Source organism: Taudactylus pleione, unplaced genomic scaffold (assembly GCF_031769625.1).
Source record: "Taudactylus pleione unplaced genomic scaffold, aTauple2 ptg002208l, whole genome shotgun sequence".
Classification (NCBI taxonomy): Eukaryota; Metazoa; Chordata; class Amphibia; order Anura; family Myobatrachidae; genus Taudactylus; species Taudactylus pleione.
In genome coordinates, this window is record NW_028286601.1 from 81,493 (window position 1) to 107,916 (window position 26,424).

The 26,424-nt window shown below is 51.6% G+C and overlaps 1 protein-coding gene across 2 annotated transcripts in view; it reads left to right on the plus strand.

The window, feature by feature from the left end:
• Window positions 1-311: 311 nt before the first annotated feature.
• The window catches only part of LOC148431503 (uncharacterized), a 58,782-nt gene continuing 32,669 nt past the window's right edge, over window positions 312-26,424 (plus strand). The window contains exons 1-4 of one of the 2 annotated variants that reach the window (XM_088465979.1): window positions 312-837; window positions 7,394-7,529; window positions 21,863-22,202; window positions 25,080-26,366. In XM_088465979.1, the coding sequence (XP_088322105.1) occupies window positions 542-837; window positions 7,394-7,529; window positions 21,863-22,202; window positions 25,080-26,366 (2,059 nt within the window). In that variant the 5' untranslated portion in view covers window positions 312-541. The remainder of the gene's footprint in view (window positions 838-7,393; window positions 7,530-21,862; window positions 22,203-25,079; window positions 26,367-26,424) is intronic. The other variant, XM_088465978.1, reaches the window with a different exon arrangement.

Here is a 26,424-nt window from a genome sequence, read left to right on the forward strand (position 1 = left end):
GTCTGCAGAGCTGACACTCTACCATCATTTGCTGGGTCAGATCACTGTAGAGAGAGGAGACAGCAGGTTGTCTGCAGAGCTGACACTCTACCATCATTTGCTGGGTCAGATCACTGTGGAGAGAGGAGACAGCAGGTTGTCTGCAGAGCTGACACTCTACCATCATTTGCTGGGTCAGATCACTGTGGAGAGAGGAGACAGAAGGTTGTCTGCAGAGCTGACACTCTACCATCATATGCTGCCTGGGTCAGATCACTGTGGAGACAGGAGACAGCAGCTTGTCTGCAGAGCTGACACTCTACCATCATATGCTGCCTGGGTCAGATCACTGTGGAGAATGGAATCTGCAGTTGTCACAACAGAATTGGGGCCAGTTTCAGTTTCGTTTCTCTGATCAGTCAGAGGAGGAGGATCCGCCCCGTCCCCGGGATAATAACAGTGCAGTCCCGACATCACAGGGACAGTCCCTCCCTATTCCTCCAGCACTCAGAGGCCATCGCTGGGCCCCGGCTGTAGGTGGTGACCCCGGGGGCCCAGGGCCATGTCAGACCCCACGGTCACCGCCTTCCTGACCAAGCTGCTGTGCTCTCACGGGGGGCGGCTGCCGAAGGAGAGACTGACGCAGCTGCTGGAGCTTCCCCCGGAGCAGATAGAGCTGATCCTGCAGGATGAGGCGCAGAGGTTCCCCCAGGTGGGAGAGCTGGTCCTGGCCCAGAGCCCCATCAGGATCTGCCCCCGGTACCTGAAGAACGAGGGGGAGGAGGAGGAGGAGGAGGAGTGCGGGAGACTGCACCTGTGCCGGCGCTACCTACAGGGCAACTGCAGGCAGAGCAAGAGGTGGGTACTGACTGGCAGCATCCTATACACAGAGAGGGGGCAGGAGGTGGGTACTGGCAGCACTGCTATACACAGAGAGGGGGCAAGAGGTGGGTACTGACTGGCAGCATCCTATACACAGAGAGGGGGCAGGAGGTGGGTACTGGCAGCACTGCTATACACAGAGAGGGGGCAAGAGGTGGGTACTGACAGCACTGCTATACACAGAGAGGGGGCAAGAGGTGGGTACTGACTGGCAGCATCCTATACACAGAGAGGGGGCAGGAGGTGGGTACTGGCAGCACTGCTATACACAGAGAGGGGGCAAGAGGTGGGTACTGACAGCACTGCTATACACAGAGAGGGGGCAAGAGGTGGGTACTGACTGGCAGCATCCTATACACAGAGAGGGGGCAGGAGGTGGGTACTGGCAGCACTGCTATACACAGAGAGGGGGCAGGAGGGGTACTGGCAGCACTGCTATACACAGAGAGGGGGCAAGAGGTGGGTACTGACTGGCAGCATCCTATACACAGAGAGGGGGCAGGAGGTGGGTACTGACTGGCAGCTGTACACAGAGAGGGGGCAAGAGGTGGGTACTGACTGGCAGTTGTACACAGAGAGGGGCAGGAGGTGGGTACTGACTGGCAGCATCCTATATAAAGAGAGAGGACAGGAGGTGGGTAGAGACTGGCACCTGTACATAGAGAGGGGCAGGTGGTGGGTACTGGCAGCACTGCTATACACAGAGAGGGGGCAGGAGGTGGGTACTGGCATCACTGCTATACACAGAGAGGGGGCAGGAGGTGGGTACTGGCAGCACTGCTATACACAGAGAGGGGGCAGGAGGTGGGTACTGGCAGCACTGCTATACACAGAGAGGGGGCAGGAGGTGGGTACTGACAGCACTGCTGTACACAGAGAGGGGGCAAGAGGTGGGTACTGACTGGCAGCTGTACACAGAGAGGGGCAGGAGGTGGGTACTGACTGGCAGCATCCTATACACAGAGAGGGGGCAAGAGGTGGGTACTGACTGGCAGCTGTACACAGAGAGGGGCAGGAGGTGGGTACTGACTGGCAGCATCCTATACACAGAGAGGAGGCAGGAGGTGGGTACTGACTGGCAGCATCCTATACACAGAGAGGGGGCAGGAGGTGGGTACAGATTGGCAGCATCCTATACACAGAGAGGGGGCAGGAGGTGGGTACTGGCAGCACTTCTATACACAGAGAGGGGGCAGGAGGTGGGTACTGGCAGCACTGCTATACACAGAGAGGGGGCAGGAGGTGGGTACTGGCAGCACTGCTATACACAGAGAGGGGGCAGGAGCTGGGTACTGGCAGCACTGCTATACACAGAGAGGGGGCAGGAGCTGGGTACTGCCAGCATTGCTATACACAGAGAGGGGGCAGGAGGTGGCTACTGGCAGCGCTGCTATACACAGAGAGGGGGCAGGAGTTGGGTACTGGCAGCACTGCTATACACAGAGAGGGGGCAGGAGGTGGGTACTGGCAGCACTGAGGCAGGTGAGATGACAGAGGCTGGCAGAAGTTATAGGGGGAGAGGCAGCTGAAGTGATGTTAGAGGCTGGTACAAGTTATAGGGGAGAGGCAGCTGAGGCAGGTGAGATGATGTTAGAGGCTGGCACAAGTTATAGCGGAGAGGCAGCTGAGGCCGGTGAGGTGACATTAGAGGCTGGCACAAGTTATAGGGGGAGAGGCAGGTGAGGTGACATTAGAGGCTGGCACAAGTTATAGGGGGAGAGGCAGGTGAGGTTACATTAGAGGCTAGGCTAAGAAATACTAAGTGAGCAAGAGGTGATGCCGGTATTTGCCCAGGGCTATGGATGTGTTATGGGGAAGCCTTATAATGTATGGACAGAGGGCAATGAGGGCAGTAGGGAAAAGGGTAAGAGTAGAATGGGCATCAGCAGGTACATGAACAGATCAGTCTCAGTATATTATTATAGTGCTGGAGGTGGGTGCGGCATTGCAGGACAAGGGTAAGAGTAGAATGGGCATCAGCAGGTACATGTAGAGATCAGTCTCAGTATATTATTATAGTGCTGGAGGTGGGTGCGGCATTGCAGGACAAGGTTTGGGTGTGTTACATACTGAAGCACATACATCATATATAGGTAAAGGGACATATGGTCTCTGTATGGGAGCAGGACGGGGCTGTGTGTTACACAATGTTCTATAGGTAATGTAGCCAGGAAAATTCTCTCTAAGGGGCCTATTTATCATTATCTATGGGGGGAATATTCCCTGAAAGTTCCCCATTTTGGGGGATACCCACAAATATTAAGTAACCTCTAAGTGCAATATCGAGGGATGGAAGCAAATATCCATTTCCGTAAGTGGCTATGGTTTCTATGGGGTGAGAATCTGTCAGAGTTACCAGGCATCGCGTTCTGGAGTCTGCCCCCTGCAGCTAAAGATGGCGTTCTGCCGCTGTAGCCCATACTCGCCGACATTCTGGCTGCTCCCTCCGGGAGTATGGAGCTGTGGGGAGCTGGGGTGTGTGGTGCGGCATAGGGGGCGTGGCTGGGGTCATTACCTGGCGTTATGGGCGGGGCTGTGCAATTGTGTCATCGTGGGCCCATTGCTGCTACACAATGCTGAGTTCACCGCCATTGTGAAGCAGGGGGCGGGGTCATGATGATGCGATTCAGCTTCTTGTGTGAGGGGGTCCAAGGGTAGGCGGCTGGGAGACTTACCCGCTTTTCTGGGCGGCCGAGAGCACCACCTGATTTTCGGGAGCCTCTTTGGGCCGTTTTGGGAGAGTAGGGTCAATATGCTGTAGCCTATGGGCGACACTTTATAGCGCCTATTTCCCGGCAATGGGTGGTGCACATGCGTGGTCAGGAAACGTGCGCAGAAGTCCCAATCGAGGAGTGATGCGGTCACTTCACTCCAAGCACAGCATGGGGACGTGCTCCTTTCCGAGCCCGTCACCGCGTGACTGCGTCTGCTATGTTATACATGTGGAAGGTGACACTGCATACTACAATGCATACTTGCCGACAATCAGCTCCAGCCTTCCAGGAGGGAGCTGATTGTCGGCTAATAGCGGGGGGTGGGGCCTGCCATTGGGGGCAGAGCGGCCATTTTGTGTCACACTGGGGGCGGAGCAGGGGCGGGACCGCACGATCACATCATCGTGACTCCGCCCCCTCTTCACAATGCTATGATTTTCGGCATTGTGAAGCAGGGGGCGGGGCCACGATGACGCGATTCTGCGCGAATCGCGTCACCGGGCCCCCCGCTGCAGGTATTTTCTGTTTTTTTCAGGGGGGAGGTGGGGAGGGTCGGAGACTTCCGGGAGGCTTGCCTGCCTTTCCGGGGGGGCCGGGAGCAGCACCCGAAAATCGGGAGCCTCCCGGCCAAATCGGGAGGGTAGGCAAGCCTGCTGCAATGCGATCATGGGCGCTAATATTGCATTGAGTGTGCGATTAAGGATAAATGGGCCCCTAAGATGTGTACAGTAGCGCGCTGTGCTGGAAAGTGAAGCAGCAGCTATTCCATACTTCTCCCGGAAGTTGCGCGAGGCTCCAGATTTTTCGGGTAGTCCCCCGCAACTCTAGAAATGCTGCATATTTTGCTGCACACCCAGAATGTGATACATCTCAGAACACGGTCAGAATGTAACCTCATATTTCATATACTACCTCAGTACAGTGAGGCAGCAATGCTAACCACTACGCCAACCGTGACATGCTATATAAGAATAAACACTGAGAATTAGATCCGGCAGAGAAAATATTAGAAGAAGAACCTTATTACTTTGTCTGACACTGTACTGGACCTGAGCAGCCGGCAGACTATCACCACTGGTGCTGGAGGGGGATGGTATGGCGGTATCGATTCCTGCCTGTCTATACCTTCTAACATGTATTCCTGCCTATACCTTCTAAAATTGTTGCTATATAGCATTATGAGTCGCACCAGAAATAAATGCTTTGAGACTTTGATCCAAAGCACAAAAAGATATTATTCAATATAAAAACAGATGGTTACACGCTGTATTCTAAATACAATTAGCGCAAATAAATCATACAGACCCAAGGTACAGTTGTTACATATGCACGCGCTCTGGACCCAGAGACCGGCATCAGCATAGAAACCTCCGTCAACAGCACAGCAAGAAGACTCAAGACTGAGTTCAGAGAGCCCACATATATACACTTACAGGGATAGGCAATACAATAGAACAGATTGGCATGATTCCATTGGTTTTCCTTCATGGTGCTTCTGTTAGAGAATAGTTCATAGGTCAATTTGTATGGACACAACTCAGCCTCCAACAGCCCTTTGTGTCCTGTTTCCTGCTGCATACTAATCTAAGCTGCTAACATTACAGAGTACATTTTAATGTTTAACGCTCTATAGTCCATAATTTGCAGACACATGTTGCGATCTTCTCACCGATGATACCGGAAATCTGTTGAGACACAGTGGATCAGTACAACACCAAACACGGTCTGCTTACCATGTATTAAACCTTAGCTAACAACTAACATTTATTTCACAACATTAGTGATAAATGAATAAACCTTGAACATTACACTTTAAAGCTATGGAACCTTTTATGTAAGTGTGCAGTGTGTAAGTATTGAGATTTTGGGAAAAGACGCTAGTTAGCGCTGTGCGACTACGTGTTTGTGGAGTACACCATGGTACGTGTTTTGCAGGGTTGATCATTTTAGATGTTTTAGTGACTGTATTTATGTGGCGAGGACTTTTAACTTCTTTCTCTTGCGTGGGAATCGCACAACGCTAAATAATAGCATCGCCGTATGTACTTATAATGGCGAGTTTCACTAAAATGGCGCTGGACGGCCAGTCGCAAAATGGCATCTCAACGCCAGTCGCAAGATGGCGTCGTGCAGAACTAATTTAAAACCAATCCTGTCTCAGCCAATTATCCAGCTTCGACAGCGGTGTGGCAGCCACCGGACAACAGTTACAGGTCACCTCTGTGGTCTCTATTCTGCCCTCAAAAGAACAGTCAGGGAGGAAAGAGGGGCGTGACCATGTCCTTATCCTAATTTTGCCATGATGCCATACTTACCGACTTTCTTTCTTTCCGGGAGCAGCCAGAGAGGACCATCTTCTCTCTGCTACAGGGGGCGGGGCCAGACTATTGCCTGCATTCTGTCCCGCCCCCTTTACAGGAAACCACCGACGATTTGCTAGTCCGCATGGAGGGGGCGGGACTAAACAACGCGATTCTCCTCATTTAGCCCCGCCCCCTTCCTACGGACATGCAAATTTAACGGAAAATCTCCCCATCCTGCCCACTTCATTAGAAAGTGGGTGGTATACGGGAGATCTGCTTACTATTCCGGGGGTGCAGGGGGTTACCCGAAAAATCGGAAGCCTCCCGCGACACGCGGGAGAGTAGGCATGTATGCATGATGCCCTGTTTCTGCACTGAATATTATGCAATCCAGCAAAGCTCGTTATAAAGGAAAAAGTACAAGTGCCACCGGGTAACGTGAAAATATACAGGGTATCTATGGAGCAAATATATCAGGCCTTGTAAAGAAGTGGAGAAGTTGCCCATAGCAACCAATCAGCTTCTACCTATCAGTTTATAGAATATACTTGATAATTGTTAGCTAGATATGAGATCAGCAAGTGCGTATGGTGCAGGCTTGCCTACCCTCCCGATTTGGCCGGGAGCCTCCCGATTTTCGGGTGCCGCTCCCGGCCCCCCGGAAAGGCAGGCAAGCCTCCCGGAAGTCTCCGACCATCCCGACCTCCCCCCTGAAAAAAACAGAAGCACCAGCAGCGGGGGGCCCGGTGACGCGATTCGCGCAGAATCGCGGCATCGTGGCCCCGCCCCCTGCTTCACAATGCCGAATATAACGGCATTGTGAAGAGGGGGCGGAGTCACAATGATGCGATCGCGCGGCCCCGGCCCCGCCTCCAGTGTTACACTAAATGGCCGCCCCCGGCTCCGCCCCAATGGCGGGCCCCGCCCCTGCTATTAGCCGACAATCAGCTCCCTCCCGGAAGGCTGGAGCTGATTGTCGGTATGTATGGTATGGTGGCTCAGAGCAGGTTGTGCCAATATAGAAGTGAACAATTATCTGTGTAATAATCAGGTGACAGACATGTTATTAGGTCAGATAAACCAGCATAAACATGTGCACTACTTGGGTCAATGTAAAGTTGTGAATTGTTTGTACTGACGTAATCTGTTGTTTGTTGTTTGCTTTATTTGGCGCTGCGGAACACTTGTGGCGTCTTATAAATAACAGACAATAATAGTAATAATGCACCACTCCCCCTACAGTCCTCTGTATAGTAGTAGTTGTTTCATCAATTTAAGCCATACAGAGTTCAGTAAAATGGCGGCTTATTCAGAGTATGGGAGGGGTAGCCAGTAAAAATGCGCGGGGTCCATGGCAGGGTGACCTAGCACTGCCCCTCTTCACCCCCGGACCCCGTAGTGGCAGCACCTCCCTGCTGGTATATTTGTCCGCCACTGGCTCAATCTATTTTTTTTTTTGTATTTTATTTAAATTCAGCTTCAGCTACTTTAATATTTGTTTTGCTTGTGTCTCAGGTGCCCGTTGAAGTTGTCCCATGATATATTATCAGATCACAATCAGATGGTGTTAAAGTCTAAAGAGATCAGCGGACTGAATGACCAGGAATTAAAGGTTCATCTGCTGCAGAATGACAGCCAGCTGCTACCGGAGGTGAGAGTTACCGTCGCAGTGATGGGAGGATCGGTCCTGTGGCCCTGTAGTAGTAGCACTGGCGCTATTAGTGTTTATGTCATGTTTTCCGGCCAGCAGGCGGACTTTGGGGTTGATTCAGCATTGCACGCACGTGCAATGCTAAACGCAGATTCCCGATTGTCGGGAATCTGTGCGTGCGCAGGACCCGTTCTGCTCATGTGCAGAATGCGTCCTGCGTGATCGCATGCAGCTCTTGCTATGCCTCTGCCTGATTGACAGGCAGAAGCATTTACGGGGCGGTGCGGGGACGGAGATGGCCGGTGTTTCCAGATACAGGGCCGCGTCGCTCCTGTTTTCCGGAATGTTCACGATGGTTATCCTTGCCTGCAACGTTGGCCAAAGTGCTGGTATCACAAATGCAGCGGGGGTATCATACAGGGGGTATCATACAGGGGGGTGTCATACAGGGGGTATCAGACACCTCCTGCTGCATTTGTATATTTGCAAGGACTGAATTGCAATGCTGCCTGCATGCCTGTGTGCTGCCTGTGTGCCTTTGTGCTGCCTGCATGCTGTCTGCGTGCGTGTGTGCTGCCTGCGTGCCTGTGCGCTACCTGTGTGCTGCCTGCGTGCCTTTGTGCTGCCTGCATGCCTGTGTGCTGCCTGCGTGCCTGTGTGCTGCCTGCGTGCCTTTGTGCTGCTTGTGTGCCTGTGCGCTACCTGTGTGCTGCCTGCGAGCCTTTGTGCTGCCTGCGTGCCTGTGTGCTGCCTGCGTGCTGCCTGCATGCCTTTGTGCTGCCTATGTGCTTGTGTGCTGCCTGCGCGCTACCTGTGTGCTGCCTGCGTGCCTTTGTGCTGCCTGTGTGCCTTTGTGCTGCCTGTGTGCTGCCTGCGTGCCTGTGCGCTACCTATGTGCTGCCTGCGTGCCTTTGTGCTGCCTGCGTGCCTGTGTGCTGCCTGTGTGCTGCCTGCATGCCTTTGTGCTGCCTGCGTGCTTGTGTGCTGCCTGCGTGCCTGTGCGCTACCTGTGTGCTGCCTGCGTGCCTTTGTGCTACCTGCGAGCCTTTGTGCTGCCTGCGTGCCTGTGTGCTGCCTGCGTGCTGCCTGCATGCCTTTGTGCTGCCTACGTGCTTGTGTGCTGCCTACATGCCTGTGCACTGCCTGCGTGCCTGTGTGCTGCCTGTGTGCCTGTGTGCTGCCTGCGTGCTGCCTGCGTGCCTGTGTGCTGCCTGTGTGCTTCCTGCATGCTGCCTGTGTGCTGCCTGTGTGCTTCCTGCGTGCTTCCTGCGTGCTGCCTGTGTGTTGCCTGTGTGCTGCCTGTGTGCTGCCTGCGTGCCTTTGTGCTGCCTGCTTGCCTTTGTGCTGCCTGTGTGCTGCCTGCGTGCCTGTGTGCTGCATGCGTGGGGCGCTGCAAATCCGTCCTCTGCTGATCAGACCCTTTGTACACATATACAGTATATTGTTGTAAAAAAAATTTAAAAAAGTGATTTTATTTACCTCAAGAAGGAAAATGTCGTCAGAGTTTCTCATCCCCAGTAAATCTGTTTGTTTGTGGGACAGTTTTTGTTTTGTAAGGTACCCATAAGGGGTGTGGCCTCACCTGAAATAGGCGTGGCTTGGGTAGATTAGGGTGTGGCTTGTGCTGGTTGAGGATATGGCCTAATTATTTCTAATATATAACTAGTTGTGTTGTCAGGTATGCTCTAATATATTCTAGTAGATTATTTCACTATGGGGCCTATTCATCATCGGAGGCCGTATTGCCTCCGTTGATGGTATTAAACTCGCTGTGAAGGATACTTAAGTATCCAACTCGCAGCGGGGGAAACGTGACATCGGAGCAATTCATCATTACTCCGGTGCGGGGACAACTGCTCCGAAAAGCACCTGTCCCCTCGGTTAGTATCTACTGTACATCTGTAGCTGCGTTACTTACCTCCTCCCCATCTGCCCGGCTACGTATCCGTGACCAGAGGTCATGCAAGCGCACAGCCGCCGGGGAGCTGGTGAGGAGGCCGTGGAGGGATCCGCTCGGATCCCTCTTCGCATCCCCGGGACGGGGATACAATAACAATCGTCGCCTGAAGATGGCGCTTGTTCTCGGCAGCAAACTCCGAAACTTTTAGCAAACTTTCAGTTTTCGGAGTTTGCTGAATATCAGGGGGTCCTTTTCACACCCCTGATGATGAATGGCCCGGTAGCTAAAACTAGCGTTTCCACATGGTTACCGGGCCATTTAGTGTTGATGAATAGGCCCCTATGCTCTTTATAATGCATATGAATTCTAAACGCACATGTGTGTATTCAGAAATGGACGCAATCGAGCGATTGTTTGCCATCGCGCATGCGTATAAGAGGCACTGCGCGTGCGCAGCGATCACACTGCGATGACGGACGCACATAGGAATCCATCACAGAGTGAGTGACAGGCAGTCAGCGTTTGGGGGTGGTTACGGGGGAGTGGTCTGAGAAACGCAGGCGTGCCTGTCCGTGAAAACGACCGTCACATGGGCGTGCGTAATAAATGAGCCACTGCGATGTCATACCCAGATCTGTGTGTCTGAGGAGCACTCAAGGCTTCGGCAGGTCAGACCTGCCACAAGGCCAAGACGGCCGCCGATGTGCATCAATCTGACCGATATTTACGCAGATAAGAAGGCAGCGGTGGGCAGACATTAGTATATTTTCGCTGATGCGTTGCGTGCGAAATCTCAGATGCGATCGCATGAGCGTCCATCTCTGAATCGGGCACTAAATGGCACTACAACTGTTACTGCCGTCTCCGATGTTTAGGGGTCTGCACATGTGCAGAACGGGTCCTGTGCGCTTGCTCGCATCCCCTCATAGCCCCAGCATATCGCTTTGAAGGCATGGCGAGTCCAGGGTCTGCGTCGTCGCCTGTCCTTTTCCGTCAGCCAGGCTGAGTAAGCTTCAGTGTACAGTAAGTAGCCTGACCACAGCTGCGACCATCGGTGATCCGAGGAAATGCCTACGGACGCTGCGCATGGACCACAGATACAACGCAGGAGGAGCGCATCTCCGGCAGACACCTCCTGCTGCATTTGTACGGTATTGCACAGCTGGTTCTGCGATACTGTCCATCTCTGCATCAGGACCTCAGACCGCATCAATGTGGTTAGTCCCATATAGGACCAGTTATTACAGATGGGTGGATAAATGACACGCGGCATTAGTGCTCTCCGTCTCTGTGTATCACTGAGCACATTTCCATCTCGTCCCATGATCACATGCGTGTTTGCGGTCCCATAGTCAGGAATTGCACATACGGTATGTGTGTGTTTTGCTGTCATACGGTGGCACTTCTGCGTAATTATACAAACCGCCTGTTCTGTGCTTTTTAAATGTGCCCTACAGTGACCTCATCTCATCCTGTCACAAGACTTAGGGGCCTATTCATCATGTTAATTATCGGGGTCCGGACAGACCTCGATAATTAACATTCTAACTTGCCGCTGCTACCGGAGCAATTCATCAGTGCTCCGACGCGGTGACAGCTGATGCGATATCAGCTGTCCCAGCGAGCGGCTTCATTGCTTCTTTTTGGAGCAGTGACGGGACTGCGCATGCGTGGCCTACAGGTCACGCATGCGCACAAGGGCCCCGATGTGCGTCGGAAGGAGCCGGACAGGGGCGGAGGGATCCTCTTCGTATCTTCTTTCCATAGGCAAGGAGCAGGTTGCGATGCCGGAGCAGGAGCATTAGCCATCTGAATTGTGCATGAGGGACCGATGTTACCGATGTGTACGCAGGACTACAAGGTATTACGGATGCGAGATAGCGCTAATCAGAGGCAGTGGGCGTCTCTATGCTGGCAGTGCGACATCATCGTGATAGCATTCATTAGCATATTTTCGCAGCAGACCTGCATGCGATTACGAAGCTGCGATCGCAATAGCGATCCTTATTGAATCAAACCCTGAGTTTCTGCTTCAGTATGGACATGGCCTAGAGAGGCGGCCCGGGCTCCATTACTGACGGCGCCGTGGCCTAATCACGGGAGATAGCCACGCCCCCTGAAGTATAATATCCTATTTGCTGTGCGGCATTGTGCACAAGTGAGGGGGGCGCTGTGAGCTCCTCAGCCCGCTGCAAATCCGGGGGGGCCCGATTAGTGTGATCGCTCCCCCCCCCCCAAAGGCTGAGGAGACTGCTGATGCTGGTCAGCAGCAGCGAGCAGTCTCCATGGTCTCCCAATTCGGCAGCCCAGCACACAGTAGGGTGTGCTGGGCTGCTGACAGGTAACGGAGAGTGGGGGGCCACATTGGATCTGGGTTCCTGCCAGGCCCCTCCAACATGCCTGGTTAATTAGTACCCGCTCCACCCCCTCTCGGCGCCCCTGAGTATACATTCCGGTTGCTAATGACTGGGTGCTGGATGTAGGTTCCTCCCTCAGGGTTTAGGCTCCAGTCACCCAGCTATGGTAATCGGGTTTTCAGCATCAGTTAGCAGCAGGGCCGTTACTAGGGTAGCATACCTCCCAACATTTGTCCTCCAAGATGCGGGACTTCCGTTCGACCAAAAAGGGGCGTGGCCTGAACATAAAGGGGGTGTGGTCTAATGGCATCTATTCTCGCTCTGCATACCCGCGGCTCTGCATAGCAGAGCAGCTGTGCATGCTTCCCCCAACTCCCCCCCCCCCCCCCCCACACCGCAGGAGACTGCGGCCCACGGGTGGGACAGTGGGACAGTCCCAGAAAAACGGGACTGTTCCGCTGAATGCGGGACAGTTGGGAGGTATGGGGTAGTGCGACCTGTGCCATGGCACAGGGCACCGCAAGGCGCACCCTGTTGCCACTCAATATGATAAAAAATATTTCTGTTGCTCTTTAATGAAAACCCGAGAGGGCCTGTTAATAATTACCTAAATGCGTACAGAGATTAGAATGTATGCGATGTAATGAATCTGTAATTACATTTTTATAAGTAACCTCTCCCTTGCTTCCCAATAGACACCCGGGAGGGTTTGTTAATGAGTGTATGAGAAGCAGGGAGATCAGAACTAACGCTGTGCACAACATTTTGCATATATGCTTCCCATGAACACTCTTATGGAGCTGGTCCATATAAAATCAGTGCTATGCTAAATGTGACAAGTTTAATATGTGTATATCCATAATCTGGGATAAATAAAAGTGACACAGGGGAGACACATTAATCATTGTAATAAACATATATTAACTTTGATTGCTATAATCATATAAGCAATCATTGAATAATATGCTTTAATTTTTGATTGTGTTCATCTGTCTAAAAACAGATTTTAATGGTTTAATAGTAATTACAGCATTTAGGGCTCTATTTATTAACATTATTTTTACTAAAATAAAGTGAAAAAGGCTGTTTTGTGTTTTCACACCCTTTTCACATTATTTTAGTATCACCTGTAGTTATTACAGGGCAATTGGAGTAGAATTAGTAAAATTCTACTCCAACCCTAAGTATCACTTATTTTTAGTAAAGCAGATCGCATTTCCCATAACTGTAATGGGAAATGTGATCCGACCATAGTTACTAAAAATAAATTGTAAAAAATACCGGGGGAAGCCCTGTGATAATAACGCCACCTGGAGGTGGCGTTATCCAGGGTCTCCCCCGGTTACCGGGCTCCCACTCTGCTGTAACGGGGAGAGCAGAGGCGGGAGCCGGTACCAGTAATCTGCTATGTGGTCTAAATAGACCGCAAGCTCATACACTGCTACACAGACCGCAAGCTGATTGCTGTAAAGAAAAAAAAAATTAAACATTTTTTTTTTTTACTTACCTGAATCCAGGGACCGGTGATCGGGCCTCCGGTGATGGCTCCTCTCCGGTCAGCTGGTCTCCCACAGTGCACTGCTGCCCGGTCATCAGGTGATCGGGTCCCAGTGCAGTATGGGAGATCACCTGATCGGGAAGCCCGAAGAAGTTCACCGGAGGCCAGGAGGATGCAGGTAAGTGTAATGAAGAGAGGAAGGGGTCCGCGGGGGGCGGGGCTTAGCGTCGGTGGGGGGGTAGTAGCGGTGGTCGGTCGGCGCATGCGCGGGCTCTTAGTCGCGGTATTTTCTACTTCAGGGTCCATAGGGTATCCACAGGATACCTTGGGGTATAGGTGTGACGTCAGTCGCAGGGCACCAAAGAGTTAAGCTTTCAGCCTCCCAGGATGCACTAGGTCCCCCTCCTATACCCCGCCCCCGAGCCAAGGCACCTCAGTTTAGTTTGGTGCCCGGCCGGAGTCGGGTGCACCTGTTGGAGTGGGGGCTAGAAGAGCCCCTGAAGCTTATTCTTCATGCAGCTGTGGCTGCACAACTGGATGAACAGCATGGACAGTCAGTCCTGACGTCCATGCTGTCTTCCCTACACCCCGCCGGTACCAGAACGCCGGTACTGATCCGGGGATGCTGGTGGGCGTCTGGGGTCACAGCTAGCGGTGACCCCAGATGCTCCGGACCATGGCCGGATTCAAGGGGGACAGAGGTAAGCAGCGGGGTCCCGCGGTGGGTCCCCGCTGATCACATGGTCCTAAGTCCCCAGGCAGGGGGCTCCCTGGGGACTGGCTGCAGCGTGGAGCCAGGCGACCAACCTGCGCTTCCACTACCCCCTGGGACAGCGGACCGCAGCAGAGCGGTAGCGCTGCGGCGTCCCAGGGGTTAAATGCATGCCAGGGGAGCGCGCCTTCCCTGTCTCACAGCCGGCGCCTCCCCCGCTGCACACAGCCCTCTCTGCTTGCTGCCGACTGGTCCTGTGGCAGCGCTCCTCCCCCAGGCCAGCCTCCTCTCTGCTCCTCGGCGGCCATCTTCTCCAGAACGCATGGTGAACGCTGCTGGAAGCGCTGGAAGGAAGCATCGTGGTCTGGGTCCCCCCGCATACCTCTCCTCCGCTGTGGTCAGGTCTGTGTATGCAGCGCTGTGTCCTACCAGGCCCTGTGTCTGTGTAGTTGAGTGATCAGCGCTGTTAGTGCAGGAATTGTTATTTTTCTGCATTGTATGTGACTGTGCTAGCGCTGCTGCCTGTAATCTTTTCTTCTCTAAACTGTCAGCTTTATTACTGTCCCTGTTCTTTCTGCTAAAGCCCTTGCGGTGCGGTGCTGCAGGGTGGTCTCTCGCCTATTTAATACTTAATTGGTGAGAGAGGTCACATACGTGGTGCCATCATGTCTGAAAGTGATTTTCCCCTCCGGCTACAGTGTACCACGTGCAAAGTACCGTTAGCGGAGGGGGAGGGTAGCGCGGAGGGCCTTTGCCGGCAGTGTTTGTCCATGGCGCGGCCTATTACGGTTACAGCACCGGTACAGGAGCCGCCCTGGGCTTGTTTCGCTCAGGCGTTAACAGCTTTAGTGGGCCAGTTAGCTCCGCAGCCCGCGTTTACTCCGATGGGTTTGTCCCAGCAGTCTGTGGTGTCGTCACCCATGCAGGGGTTCCCACGACAATTGGTGGTACCCCACAGTCTCCCTATTTCCCCGCTCCCGGGTTCTCAGGAGCCAGCGTGGGTTAACTCCCTGACGAGTTCTGTACAGCACTTGTCGGATGTGTTGCAAGGGGAGTCTGTGATGCGGTCTCATAAAAGGCCGGTGGCGTCTCTGTCCGCTCCTTATGAGGATGACGAAGGGACGTCTGATGATGGGGAGATTCTAGATCCTTACGATCAGGAACCTCTCCATACTAAGGACGCTGATGCTAAGTCCAAAGTATATATTCCTGGACTTATTCGGGCGGTCCGCACAGCCTTGGTGATTGAGGACGAAGTTCCCCCAGCGGCTAAATCTAAGTATGCCTTTTTCAAAGATGTGAAGGGCGATGCCACAGTCTTTCCTCTTTCGGGTCAGTTGGTGGACCATTTAGAGGAGGCGTGGAAACAACCTGGCAAAAGATACCAGCCGCAGAGACGCCTGGCGGTGGCTTATCCGTTCGCGGGTAATTATTTTGCGAAGTGGGAATCCCCTCCACAGGTGGATTCTCACGTGACCCGTCTTGTCCGTAGTGCCACATTGCCGATGCCATCCATGTCCTCCCTTAAGGATGCTACGGACCGCAAGGTAGAAATCTGCCTGAAGTCCGCTTATTCCCTTGCAGGGGGGGCAGCACGCCCGGCTATGGCCATTTGCTGGGTTGCCAGAGCGATGGAGCGCTGGGCGGATTCATTAGAGGCTTCTTTTGAATCCGACTGTCCGGCCGATCAGGCGGAGTTGATTGGCAATCTCTGTGATTCGGCCACCTACATCAACGAGGCGGCTCTAGACATTAGTACTCTGGTGTCTAGAATTTCTTCAGCAGCGGTAGCTGCTCGTCGCACCTTGTGGCTGCGATCCTGGAAGGCGGACGCAGATTCCAAGAAAGGTCTGGAAGCGTTGCCGTTTACCGGAGAAGTTCTCTTCGGTCCGGATCTAGATAAGATTGTGGCCACGCTGGCGGCAGCCAAATCTGCCTGTCTCCCGTCGGCCGCTGCTCCTTCTGGTTCGGGACCATCGTCCTTTCGGTCATCTAGGGCCCAGGGCAGGCCCAAACCACAGTCGTTTCCTCGACAGGCTGGCCCTAAGAAATCGGTCAAGCCCCGGAAGCAGGCATGGAGTACCAGACGTCCGGCCCCCAAGCCAGATGACAAGCCTGCGGCCTGACGGTCCGGGCCTCCCTTTGGGGGATCCCAGGGTGGGAGGCCGCCTGCTACAGTTCGCCCAGTGTTGGTCGACCACTACGACAGACACTTGGGTTCTGGAGGTGGTTTCCCACGGATACGCCCTCTCCTTCCGGCACAGACCCCCGGCTCGCTTCTTCACCACGGGTCTCCCATCAGACCGGAACAAGGCTACGGAGCTGCGGAAGGTATTGCACACTATGCTCCAGGCTGGAGTTATAGTGGCGGTTCCATTCTCCCAGAGGGGCCAGGGTTTCTATTCAAATCTATTTTTGGTACAGAAACCCAATGGGTCATATCGTCCGATTCTCAACCTCAAAGCACTCAACAAGTCTTTGCGGGTCCCGAAGTTTCGGATGGAGACCCTACGGTCCATCATTCTGGCGCTGGAACCTGGGGACTACTTGGTGTCATTGGACATACAGGACGCTTACCTGCATGTCCCTATTCTTTGGCGCCATCAACAGTTCCTCAGGTTTGCAATCAGCAGCGACCACTTCCAGTTTCGGGCGTTACCTTTTGGCCTGGCAACAGCACCACGTGTTTTCACCAAGGTCATGGCGGCTTCTCTGCGGCTGCAGGGAGTCCGCATGTTGCCGTATTTGGACGACCTGTTATTGGTGGCAGGATCTCCAGAGCTCCTGTTACGCCACTTGGACCTGACCATTGCACTGCTGCAACGGCACGGCTGGCTAATCAACTGGCAGAAGTCCACTCTAATCCCGTCTCGGAGGATTCTGCATCTTGGAGCCTTATTGGACTCGGGACAGCAAAGGATCTTCGTGACGGAGGACAAGATCTCTGCTTTACAGTCAAGGGTGCGCAGTTGTCTGCACAGCCGCCGGGTGTCCTTACACTCGGCGATGAGGTTACTGGGCTCCATGGTGTCGGTGTTCGACATGGTGGAATACGCCCAGTTTCACTCCAGACCTCTGCAGCACCTGATCCTGTCCAAGTGGAACGGGCTGACTCAGTCTCTGAAGTCCCAGACGATTGTGCTCACCCAGGAGGTTCGCCTGTCCCTTACGTGGTGGTTACAGACGACCCACCTCAACAAGGGACGTCCGTTCTGGGTTCCAAATTGGGTCCTGTTGACAACGGACGCCAGTCTTCGGGGCTGGGGAGCAGTTTCGGGTCCACACTTGTTCCAGGGCAGGTGGACGCCGACAGAAGCGGAGCTTCCAATAAATATCTTGGAACTCCGTGCGGTCTTCAATGCTCTCCAGCAGGCACAGCGGTTTCTCCAGGGTCGCCCGGTGCAGGTCCAGTCGGACAACGCTACCACCGTGGCCTACATAAACAGGCAAGGAGGAACTCGCAGTCGGGCGGCTCTCGTAGAGGTCTCTCGGATCCTGGTTTGGGCGGAGCGCAATCTTCCGGCCATATCAGCGGTCTTCATCCCGGGAGTGCTCAATTGGGAGGCGGACTTTCTAAGTCGCCAGGACGTTCATCCGGGGGAATGGTCCCTGCACCCGGACGTTTTTCAACTACTGGTGGACAGGTGGGGTCTTCCAGAAATCGACCTCATGGCGTCCCGGCACAACAACAAGTTGCCGGTGTACGGGTCTCGCACAAGAGACGAAGGGGCGTCTCTGGTGGATGCTCTGTCCGTCCGGTGGACGTTCCGGTTCGCATTCCTGTTCCCTCCGGTCTCCCTTCTTCCACGGGTAATCCGGAAATTCAAACAGGAAGGAGGGACGCTCCTGTTGATAGCTCCCGCGTGGCCCAGACGGCACTGGTTCTCAGACCTTCAGGGTCTGTCCGTGGACATTCCTCTGCGGTTGCCGCTACGACCGGACCTTCTGTCTCAGGGTCCTTGCCTTCACCCGGACCTGACTCGGCTGTCTTTGACGGCGTGGCTGTTGAGACGGCCATGCTGAGGTCCCGGGGGTTTTCCAGCTCTGTGGTGCGTACCATGTTGCGAGCTCGGAAACCGTCTTCCGCGAGGATATACCATCGCGTGTGGCATACGTTCTTCCAGTGGTGTCGACCGAGAGGTTATGCACCGCGGGAGTTTCGTCTGTCTCGGATTCTCGCCTTCCTGCAAGCGGGACTAGATCATGGGCTTCGCCTTGCTTCTTTGAAGGTACAGGTTTCGGCCCTATCTGTCTGGTTTCACCGTAGGATTGCTACAATCCCGGATGTGCGCACCTTTATGCAGGGTGTTCTCCGCATTCAGCCGCCCTTTGTTCCACCTGTGGCGCCTTGGGATTTGGCTGTGGTCCTGAGGGCTCTCCAAGGACCGCCGTTTGAACCACTGGGCTCAGTGGATCTTAAATGGCTAACAGCTAAGACTGTTTTCCTTCTGGCCATTGCTTCGGCCAGACGTGTTTCTGAGTTAGGGGCTCTTTCTTGTAGACCCCCTTTCTTGGTTTTTTATGGGAACAGGGCAGTGCTCCGCACTCGGCCCGAGTTTCTTCCCAAAGTTGTTTCCCAGTTTCATATTAACAAGGAAATAGTTGTTCCGGCCTTTAACTCACCGGGTCTTTCCGTGGGTGAGGCCTCTTTGGATGTTGTGTGGGCCTTAAGGACTTATGTTGACCGCACTTCTTCGTTTAGGAAGTCGGACGCTTTGTTTGTCCTCTTTGGCTTCCGTAAAAAGGGTTGGCCTGCTTCAAAGCAAACTTTGGCAGCCTGGATCCGTATGGCTATTTCTGAAGCTTATCTTCATGAAGGCCTACCGGTCCCTCCTTCTCTGAAGGCTCATTCCACTAGGTCTGTGGGTCCTTCGTGGGCAGCTCGACGTGGTGCCTCGGCAGTTCAGATCTGCAAGGCTGCTACGTGGTCTTCTGTCCATACCTTCGTGAGGTATTACAGGTTTGACACCTTCGCCTCTCAGGATGCTTCCTTCGGGCGGCGGATTCTCCTTTCTGCACAGGAGCGTCCCCACCCTTAAAGGATACTGCTTTGGGACATCCCCAAGGTATCCTGTGGATACCCTATGGACCCTGAAGTAGAAAATATGAGATATGGTAAGAACTTACTCTTGTTATCTCTATTTCTACGAAGTCCATAGGGTTCCACAGGACTCCCGCCCTGTCGCACCTGTGCTGCAGATGGGCTTTGCTCTGGTCACCGGTTTTCCGTCTCCCTCTGGTGAGAATGTGATTCTTGTATGTGTCCAGATCTTTGTTCTCTCTCTTCCTTCTCCTCCTCCGGCCTATGGCTTGGTAACTAACTGAGGTGCCTTGGCTCGGGGGCGGGGTATAGGAGGGGGGACCTAGTGCATCCTGGGAGGCTGAAAGCTTAACTCTTTGGTGCCCTGCGACTGATGTCACACCTATACCCCAAGGTATCCTGTGGAACCCTATGGACTTCGTAGAAATAGAGATAACAAGGGTAAGTTCTTACCATATCTCATATTTTTTCTGAAAATACCGCGACTAGAGTGCGGATGGGATCCACAAGGACAGAGCTTTATCGCAAGCTCTGTCCCTGCAAGGGATTTATAGTAAATCCCTGTGATATTGCCTGAATTCGCAATGTGAATTCACTCAGTAATATCACACTACAATCCGCATTCAATATGCGGATTGTAGTAAATAGAGCCCTTAATCGGTATTGGCATTTACAACTGCTAACTGTATATAAACAATACACTTGTATGCATACATGCTGGAATAACAGCAAGCAACAGGAATTTAAGATCGATATACATGGCATACCTTATATAGGATAAGTGCCATACATAACGATATTGATCTAATATATGGATTTGTGGAAATTCATATATTTTAATTCACTGAACTCATTACTTTTCACTCTTTAATTGTTTTAAATTTACGCTGTTCAGTTGTCTTGCTAGACAATATTAATTAGATTAATAAAAGTTATATTTTAGTTATTCTAGTGCACCACTTTAGGCTTTTCTTTTTTCTCTTTCTATATTTTTGTGGCTTAATACCCATTGCCTGTGGTAGCACCCCCCAACAGATTATAAATAATACTGGGGGCTACCATTGTCCCTTATTGAGGGGTACAATGTTTCTCTGGTGCGACTAGTTAACCCATATTCCGTCCTTATGAGGCCATGGCCTTTTTTCGGGTGTGCATCTTATGTCCCTATTTCAAAATTAGGGAGGGGGGGGGGGGGGCGCCAATGCTCTCTTTGGCACAGACCACCAAAAAGTCTAGTTACGGCTCTGGTGAGCAGATTCCATGCAGGCTACTGCTTACCTGTATTACTCGCTGCTCTGTTCCCTTAGTTCTCAAACACTGGTTCCGGACCCTTAATCCTGTACTCAGGGTGAGGGGTTGAGTTCCACTCAGTTGCTCCTGGGGCAGACTGGGAGCCTTCCAGGTGTCAGTGGCCTCTCTGAAGGTGCTAGGCCTATACCACATGGATCTCCCCTGTGAGTAAACCCCTGATTCAACTACCTCAGTTCCGCTACAGTCCATCAGCCCCGTCCACGGGTTCTGAATCGGATCTTTAAACCCAAAACGTGAGACACATCCCAAGCAACAGAAATTATCCAGACTGCTGTCAGGTGTAGATTCCAGGTAAAAGCATCAGGTAATTCCCCTGTGACGTATTGTACATACTGACATTTTATCGTTTAGCACTTGGGGTGGTGAATTATAACAGTGGTGGAAACTGCCCGGGGCTCCTGTAATAGGTGCCGCATGTCCTGTCTATTTTGTTGTTTCCTGGGCTTCACTGACCTGGGACTGAGGTTCTGTATGTGATGGAAGAGGGGCATCTGTATGCCCTCTGCCCGCCACCACCGGGCGCAGGTGTTCCCTCTGCTATTGGATACTCTAGCAGCTGTGTCACGGTGATCAGTGGCTCAGTAGGTCGCACTAAGCAGCCACTGATCCTCAATGTGGGCGTTCTGTGCAGAGCGTCAGCGATGTCACCAGAGCTTTGCTCTGTCCCACAAGGAGCTGCAGCAATGGGCACTGCTGTGTAGTGCCCTCCTCTACCGACACCACAAGGCGTTAAAGGAGGGAAGGGGTAAAAAGGACAAAGATAATTCATATATGTCACCTCAACAGGATAAAATGTGGCATATAATCACACATGACCCCCACCCTCTCTCCGGTTGTATTATATGACATGTGACAATGGAAGTGAGGCTGGGGGTGATGGGTAAAAAGGAGAGAGTATGGGGATGTGACAAGGGGAGAGTCAGGGGCATTAGTGGGGTGAGGAAGTAGGGTGCATATGTGACAATGGGTAGGGAAGTGGCAGATATGTGACAAGAACATAGAGAGAGAGCGAGTGGGGAGTATATGTGACATGGGGGGAGTGGGGACATAATGTGTCACCAAGGACGGAGAGTGGGGTGCATGGGGTAGGACCGGGCGTGGCAGGTACGTGATGCGTCACATGATGTGTGTTTATCATTTAATTTATGTTTAATATGTGCATGTGGGGACGGGGCCCCTAGCATATGCCAAGCACGGGGCCCCAGATAGCCGTAATCCATCACTGATCACATCCCATCGCTGCATAACATGTACAGCTAATAATCTCTTCTGTTACTGCAGCGAGTGTAATAAATATTAGTATGTACAATGTGAGACGGAGCAGTAAGAATAGTAAATATAGTGGATATTCTTAAGCCCAGACATTTATGTGCAGCAAACTATAAAGATATAATTGATTTGCACAAAATACGGGCGTAGGTCTTACAGGTCCCGTGTGCGGCAGAGGTGTGGGGCAGAGGTGTGCGGCAGAGGTGTGGGGCGGATCACTGTATCACTGACCCTTTTCACCGCAGGTCTGTGTGAAATACCTGCACGGCACCTGTGACCAAGCAAATGGGTGTACACTGATGCACGTCTGTGGATTTTTCACCCGAGGGGAATGTAATCGCCGTGTTTGCAAAAAGTCACACAATCTTCTGGATGCGAGCCCAGATCTGCTGCAAAATCTACCTGTCAACACTGTGCAGAGCTTTCAGATGCTCTGCGAACTCAAATACAACCAGCGGTTCCAGGAAGCAGGCAGAGACATGAGAAGGAGGGCACCGCGAGGCCCGAGGGGCACAGGAAGGGGACGGGCCAAATCTAGAGGCGGATCGAGGGGGAAGGGTCAAGAAAGACAGATGGAAGGAACAGGTATCTGGATAATAAATTATTTCATAAATAGAAATATTGATATGGCCACTGTATAGGACATATTTAAAAAACAAATTTACCATACAATTGAATTTGTGGTGCTAAAGGTGATTTGTGATAAAAGGGGGTTTGAAAGATTAAAATTACCGTATATACTCGAGTATAAAATAAATCGACCCGAATATAAGCCGAGGTACCTAATTTTACCACAAAAAACTGGGAAAACTTATTGACTCGAGTATAAGCCTAGGGTGGGTAGTGCCCCCAGTAGTAATATCCCCTCCTGGTAGTGCCCCCAGTAGTAACCCCCCCCGGTAGTGCCCCCAGTAGTAATATCTCCCACTGGTAGTGCCCCCAGTAGTAATCCCCCCCTGGTAGTGCCCCCAGTAGTAATCCCCCCCTGGTAGTGCCCCCAGTAGTAATCCACCCCCCTGGTAGTGCCCCCAGTAGTAATCCCCCCCTGGTAGTGCCCCCAGTAGTAATATCCCCCTCTGGTAGTGCCCCCAGTAGTAATATCCCCCCCTGGTAGTGCCCCCAGTAGTAATATCCCCCCCTGATAGTGCCCCCAGTAATAATATCCCCCCTGGTAGTGCCCCCAGTAGTAATATCCCCCCCTGGTAGTGCCCCCAGTAGTAAACCCCCCTGGAAGTGCCCCCAGTAGTAATATCTCCCACTGATAGTGCCCCCAGTAGTAATCCACCTCCCTGGTAGTGCACACAGTAGTGATCCCCCCCTGGTAGTGCCCCCAGTAGTAATCCCCCCCCCCTGGTACTGCCCCCAGTAGTAGCCCCCCCAGTAGAGAGAGATGTAATAAAAAAATTAAAAAAAAACTTACCTGAAACCCCGCTCCTGGTCCCGACGCTGCTACCGGCTCCTCCGGGCGCTTTGCATTATGGGAGAGACGTCGTCATGACGTCTCTCCCATTACCCACTGCGGGAGGTGGAAGATGGCTCCCGCAGTGGGAGCAGCTGCAGCCGATGAGTCTGACAGACTCTCATCGGCTGCTGATTACAACAAACACACAGCTGCTGGCTCCGGCGGCTGTGTGCTTGTGCTGTGTAGCGCTGACCGAACTCCGTCCGGTCAGCGCTACACACGCGGTGCAGCTTTGTCACAGAGACACAGTCTGCACCGCGGCCCGCATGGTACGCTACTCAGCTGCGTACCATGCGGGCATGACTCGAGTATAAGCAGAGGGGGTGCTTTTTCTGCACAAAAAATGTGCTGAAAAACTCGGCTTATACTCGAGTATATACGTTATATCATAAAAAATTTATTCTAATCATCTAAAACATTGTTTGTTTTTCTATTCCAACCAGGGGCCAAATGTAATAGGGTGAGAGTTTAGGAAATGTGAGAGTTTAGCAGTAACCTCTCACATTGGTCTAGTTTTATCTTCAAAATGAAAAACACATCTGGATGAGAGTTTAAATAGTGAGATTATTTTTAGTCTAAAAACATGAGAGTTTCCATGTTCTCTGACTATTACATTGGGAGAGTTTCCATGTTCTCTGACTATTACATTGGGTGAGTTTCCCTGTTCTCTGACTATTATATTGGGCGAGTTTCCATGTTCTCTGACTATTACATTGGGTGAGTTTCCCTGTTCTCTGACTATTACATTGGGCGAGTTTCCATGTTCTCTGACTATTAGATTGGGTGAGATTTCGTGTTCTCTGACTATTACATTGGGTGAGTTTCCCTGTTCTCTGACTATTACATTGGGCGAGTTTCCATGTTCTCTGACTATTAGATTGGGTGAGATTTTGTGTTCTCTGACTATTACATTGGGCGAGTTTCCATGTTCTCTGACTATTACATTGGGCGAGTTTCCATGTTCTCTGACTATTACATTGGGTGAGTTTCCATGTTCTCTGACTATTACAATGGGCGAGTTTCCATGTTCTCTGACTATTACATTGGGCGAGTTTCCATGTTCTCTGACTATTACATTGGGCGAGTTTCCATGTTCTCTGACTCTATTACATTGGGCGAGTTTCCATGTTCTCTGACTATTACAATGGGCGAGTTTCCATGTTCTCTGACTATTACATTGGGCGAGTTTCCATGTTCTCTGACTATTACATTGGGTGAGTTTCCATGTTCTCTGACTATATTACATTGGGCGAGTTTCCATGTTCTCTGACTATTACATTGGGCGAGTGTTCATGTTCTCTGACTATTACGCTGGGTGAGTTTCCATGTTCTCCGACTATTACATTGGGCGAGTGTTCATGTTCTCTGACTATTACATTGGGCGAGTGTTCATGTTCTCTGACTATTACATTGGGTGAGTTTCCGTGTTCTCTGACTATTACATTGGGCGAGTTTCCGTGTTCTCTGACTATTACATTGGCCGAGTTTCCATGTTCTCTGACTATTACATTGGGCGAGTTTCCATGTTCTCTGACTCTATTACATTGGGCGAGTTTCCATGTTCTCTGACTCTATTACATTGGGCAAGTTTCCGTGTTCTCTGACTGTTACATTGGGCGAGTTTCCATGTTCTCTGACTATTACATTGGGCGAGTTTCCATGTTCTCTGACTATTACATTGGGCGAGTTTCCATGTTCTCTGACTATTACATTGGGCGAGTTTCCATGTTCTCTGACTATTACATTGGGCGAGTTTCCATGTTCTCTGACTATTACATTGGGCGAGTTTCCATGTTCTCTGACTATTACATTGGGCGAGTTTCCATATTCTTTAGACTCTATTACATTGGCCGAGTTTAAAAAGTGTAAGAGATCTAAACACTCACCCTATTACATTTGGCCCTTTGTTTTTTATTTAAATTAAATAATTCCCCTATTTTTCATAGACTTCATGCACCCTAATGAAACCACAGAATTTACATTTTGGTTCTTCTATTTAGGGTCCCAGGTTCGGGGGAGATCTAGCAGCCGACCAGCGTCTGAGAGTGGTGAGAGTCATCGTTGTGGGTCTGGAGTAGATGATGATGGCGATGATGGTGGACATCAGAAAACTGAGCTAGACAAGTTAATGGAAGACTGGTTTTTACCCAATACATCCGGATCTGGCAACACACAAGTGGGATCAGATAGACGACCCAAATTAGCTGTAGCCTCATCCAACCCGCCCAAAGCGCGTCCTGTGCAGTCCGATACTACTATACCTAATGCAGCGCAGGCTTGTGTAGAGCAAATATCATCGGCTAGATCAAACAAAGCAATGACTGCACCAATCGCTCCACTTACAGGATCCAGTCAACCAATCAGACCATCCCATGTTCCACCAACATCTTCTGGTGGACCGAACTCAAATTATTCCTCTGCTGGTGATTCCAGTTTTAAAACGGTCACATCTACAAGAGATGGTTTATATGCTCCTCACCCAACAGCGCTCGTAGGATCTACTAAGCCAGTAATTACGCCAATCTCTGCAACGTCAAGTGCATCACCCATTGCCCAGCCCTTGACACAGTACAGTAGAATAAAAAGGACAACATCATCTGCAGTAACGCCTCCATTTGCCGCAACAGCACTTGAGGAACTTTATCAATCAGACGCAGAATCCAAATTAACAGCTGCATCATCCAACATGCTAACAGTGCATCATGTACGACCAAATACTACTTTACCTAATGCAGCACAAATCAGAGCGGAGCAAATATCACCTGCTACATCCAACAAAGCAATAAGTGCATCAACAGATCTGCTTAAAACATCCAGTGAACAACATGGACCGTCCAGTGTTCCACCAACATCTTTGGTTAGATTAACCTCAAATCAGCCAACATCACTCACTGGAGTAAATTCAATATCCAGCAAAGTGTCTAGTAATCTGAGCAAGGGGGCATCCGGCCTTCCACCAGTACCAGCTTGTGCTTTATCCAATGCTACAGCACCTGCTGAGACAGCAAAATCTCCCATTGGTAGTTTCCACAATCTACGCCTTCTTCTGGAGGAGAGTCCTGATTTACTGCAAAATCTACCTCTCGAGGCTGTGCAGAACTTTCAGATGCTCTGCAAACTCACATACAATCAGCAGCTCCAGGAAGCAGGCACAGCAAAAAGAAGGGGGGCACCGCGAGGCCCGAGGGCCAGAGGCAGAGGAAGGGGACGGGCCAAATCTAGAGGCAGAAATGGATTTCGGGGTGGATCGAGGGGGAAGGGTCGAGAAAGACAGACGGAAGGACCAGGTATCTGGCTAATAAATGATTTCATGAATAGAAATATTGATATGACCACTGTTAATGA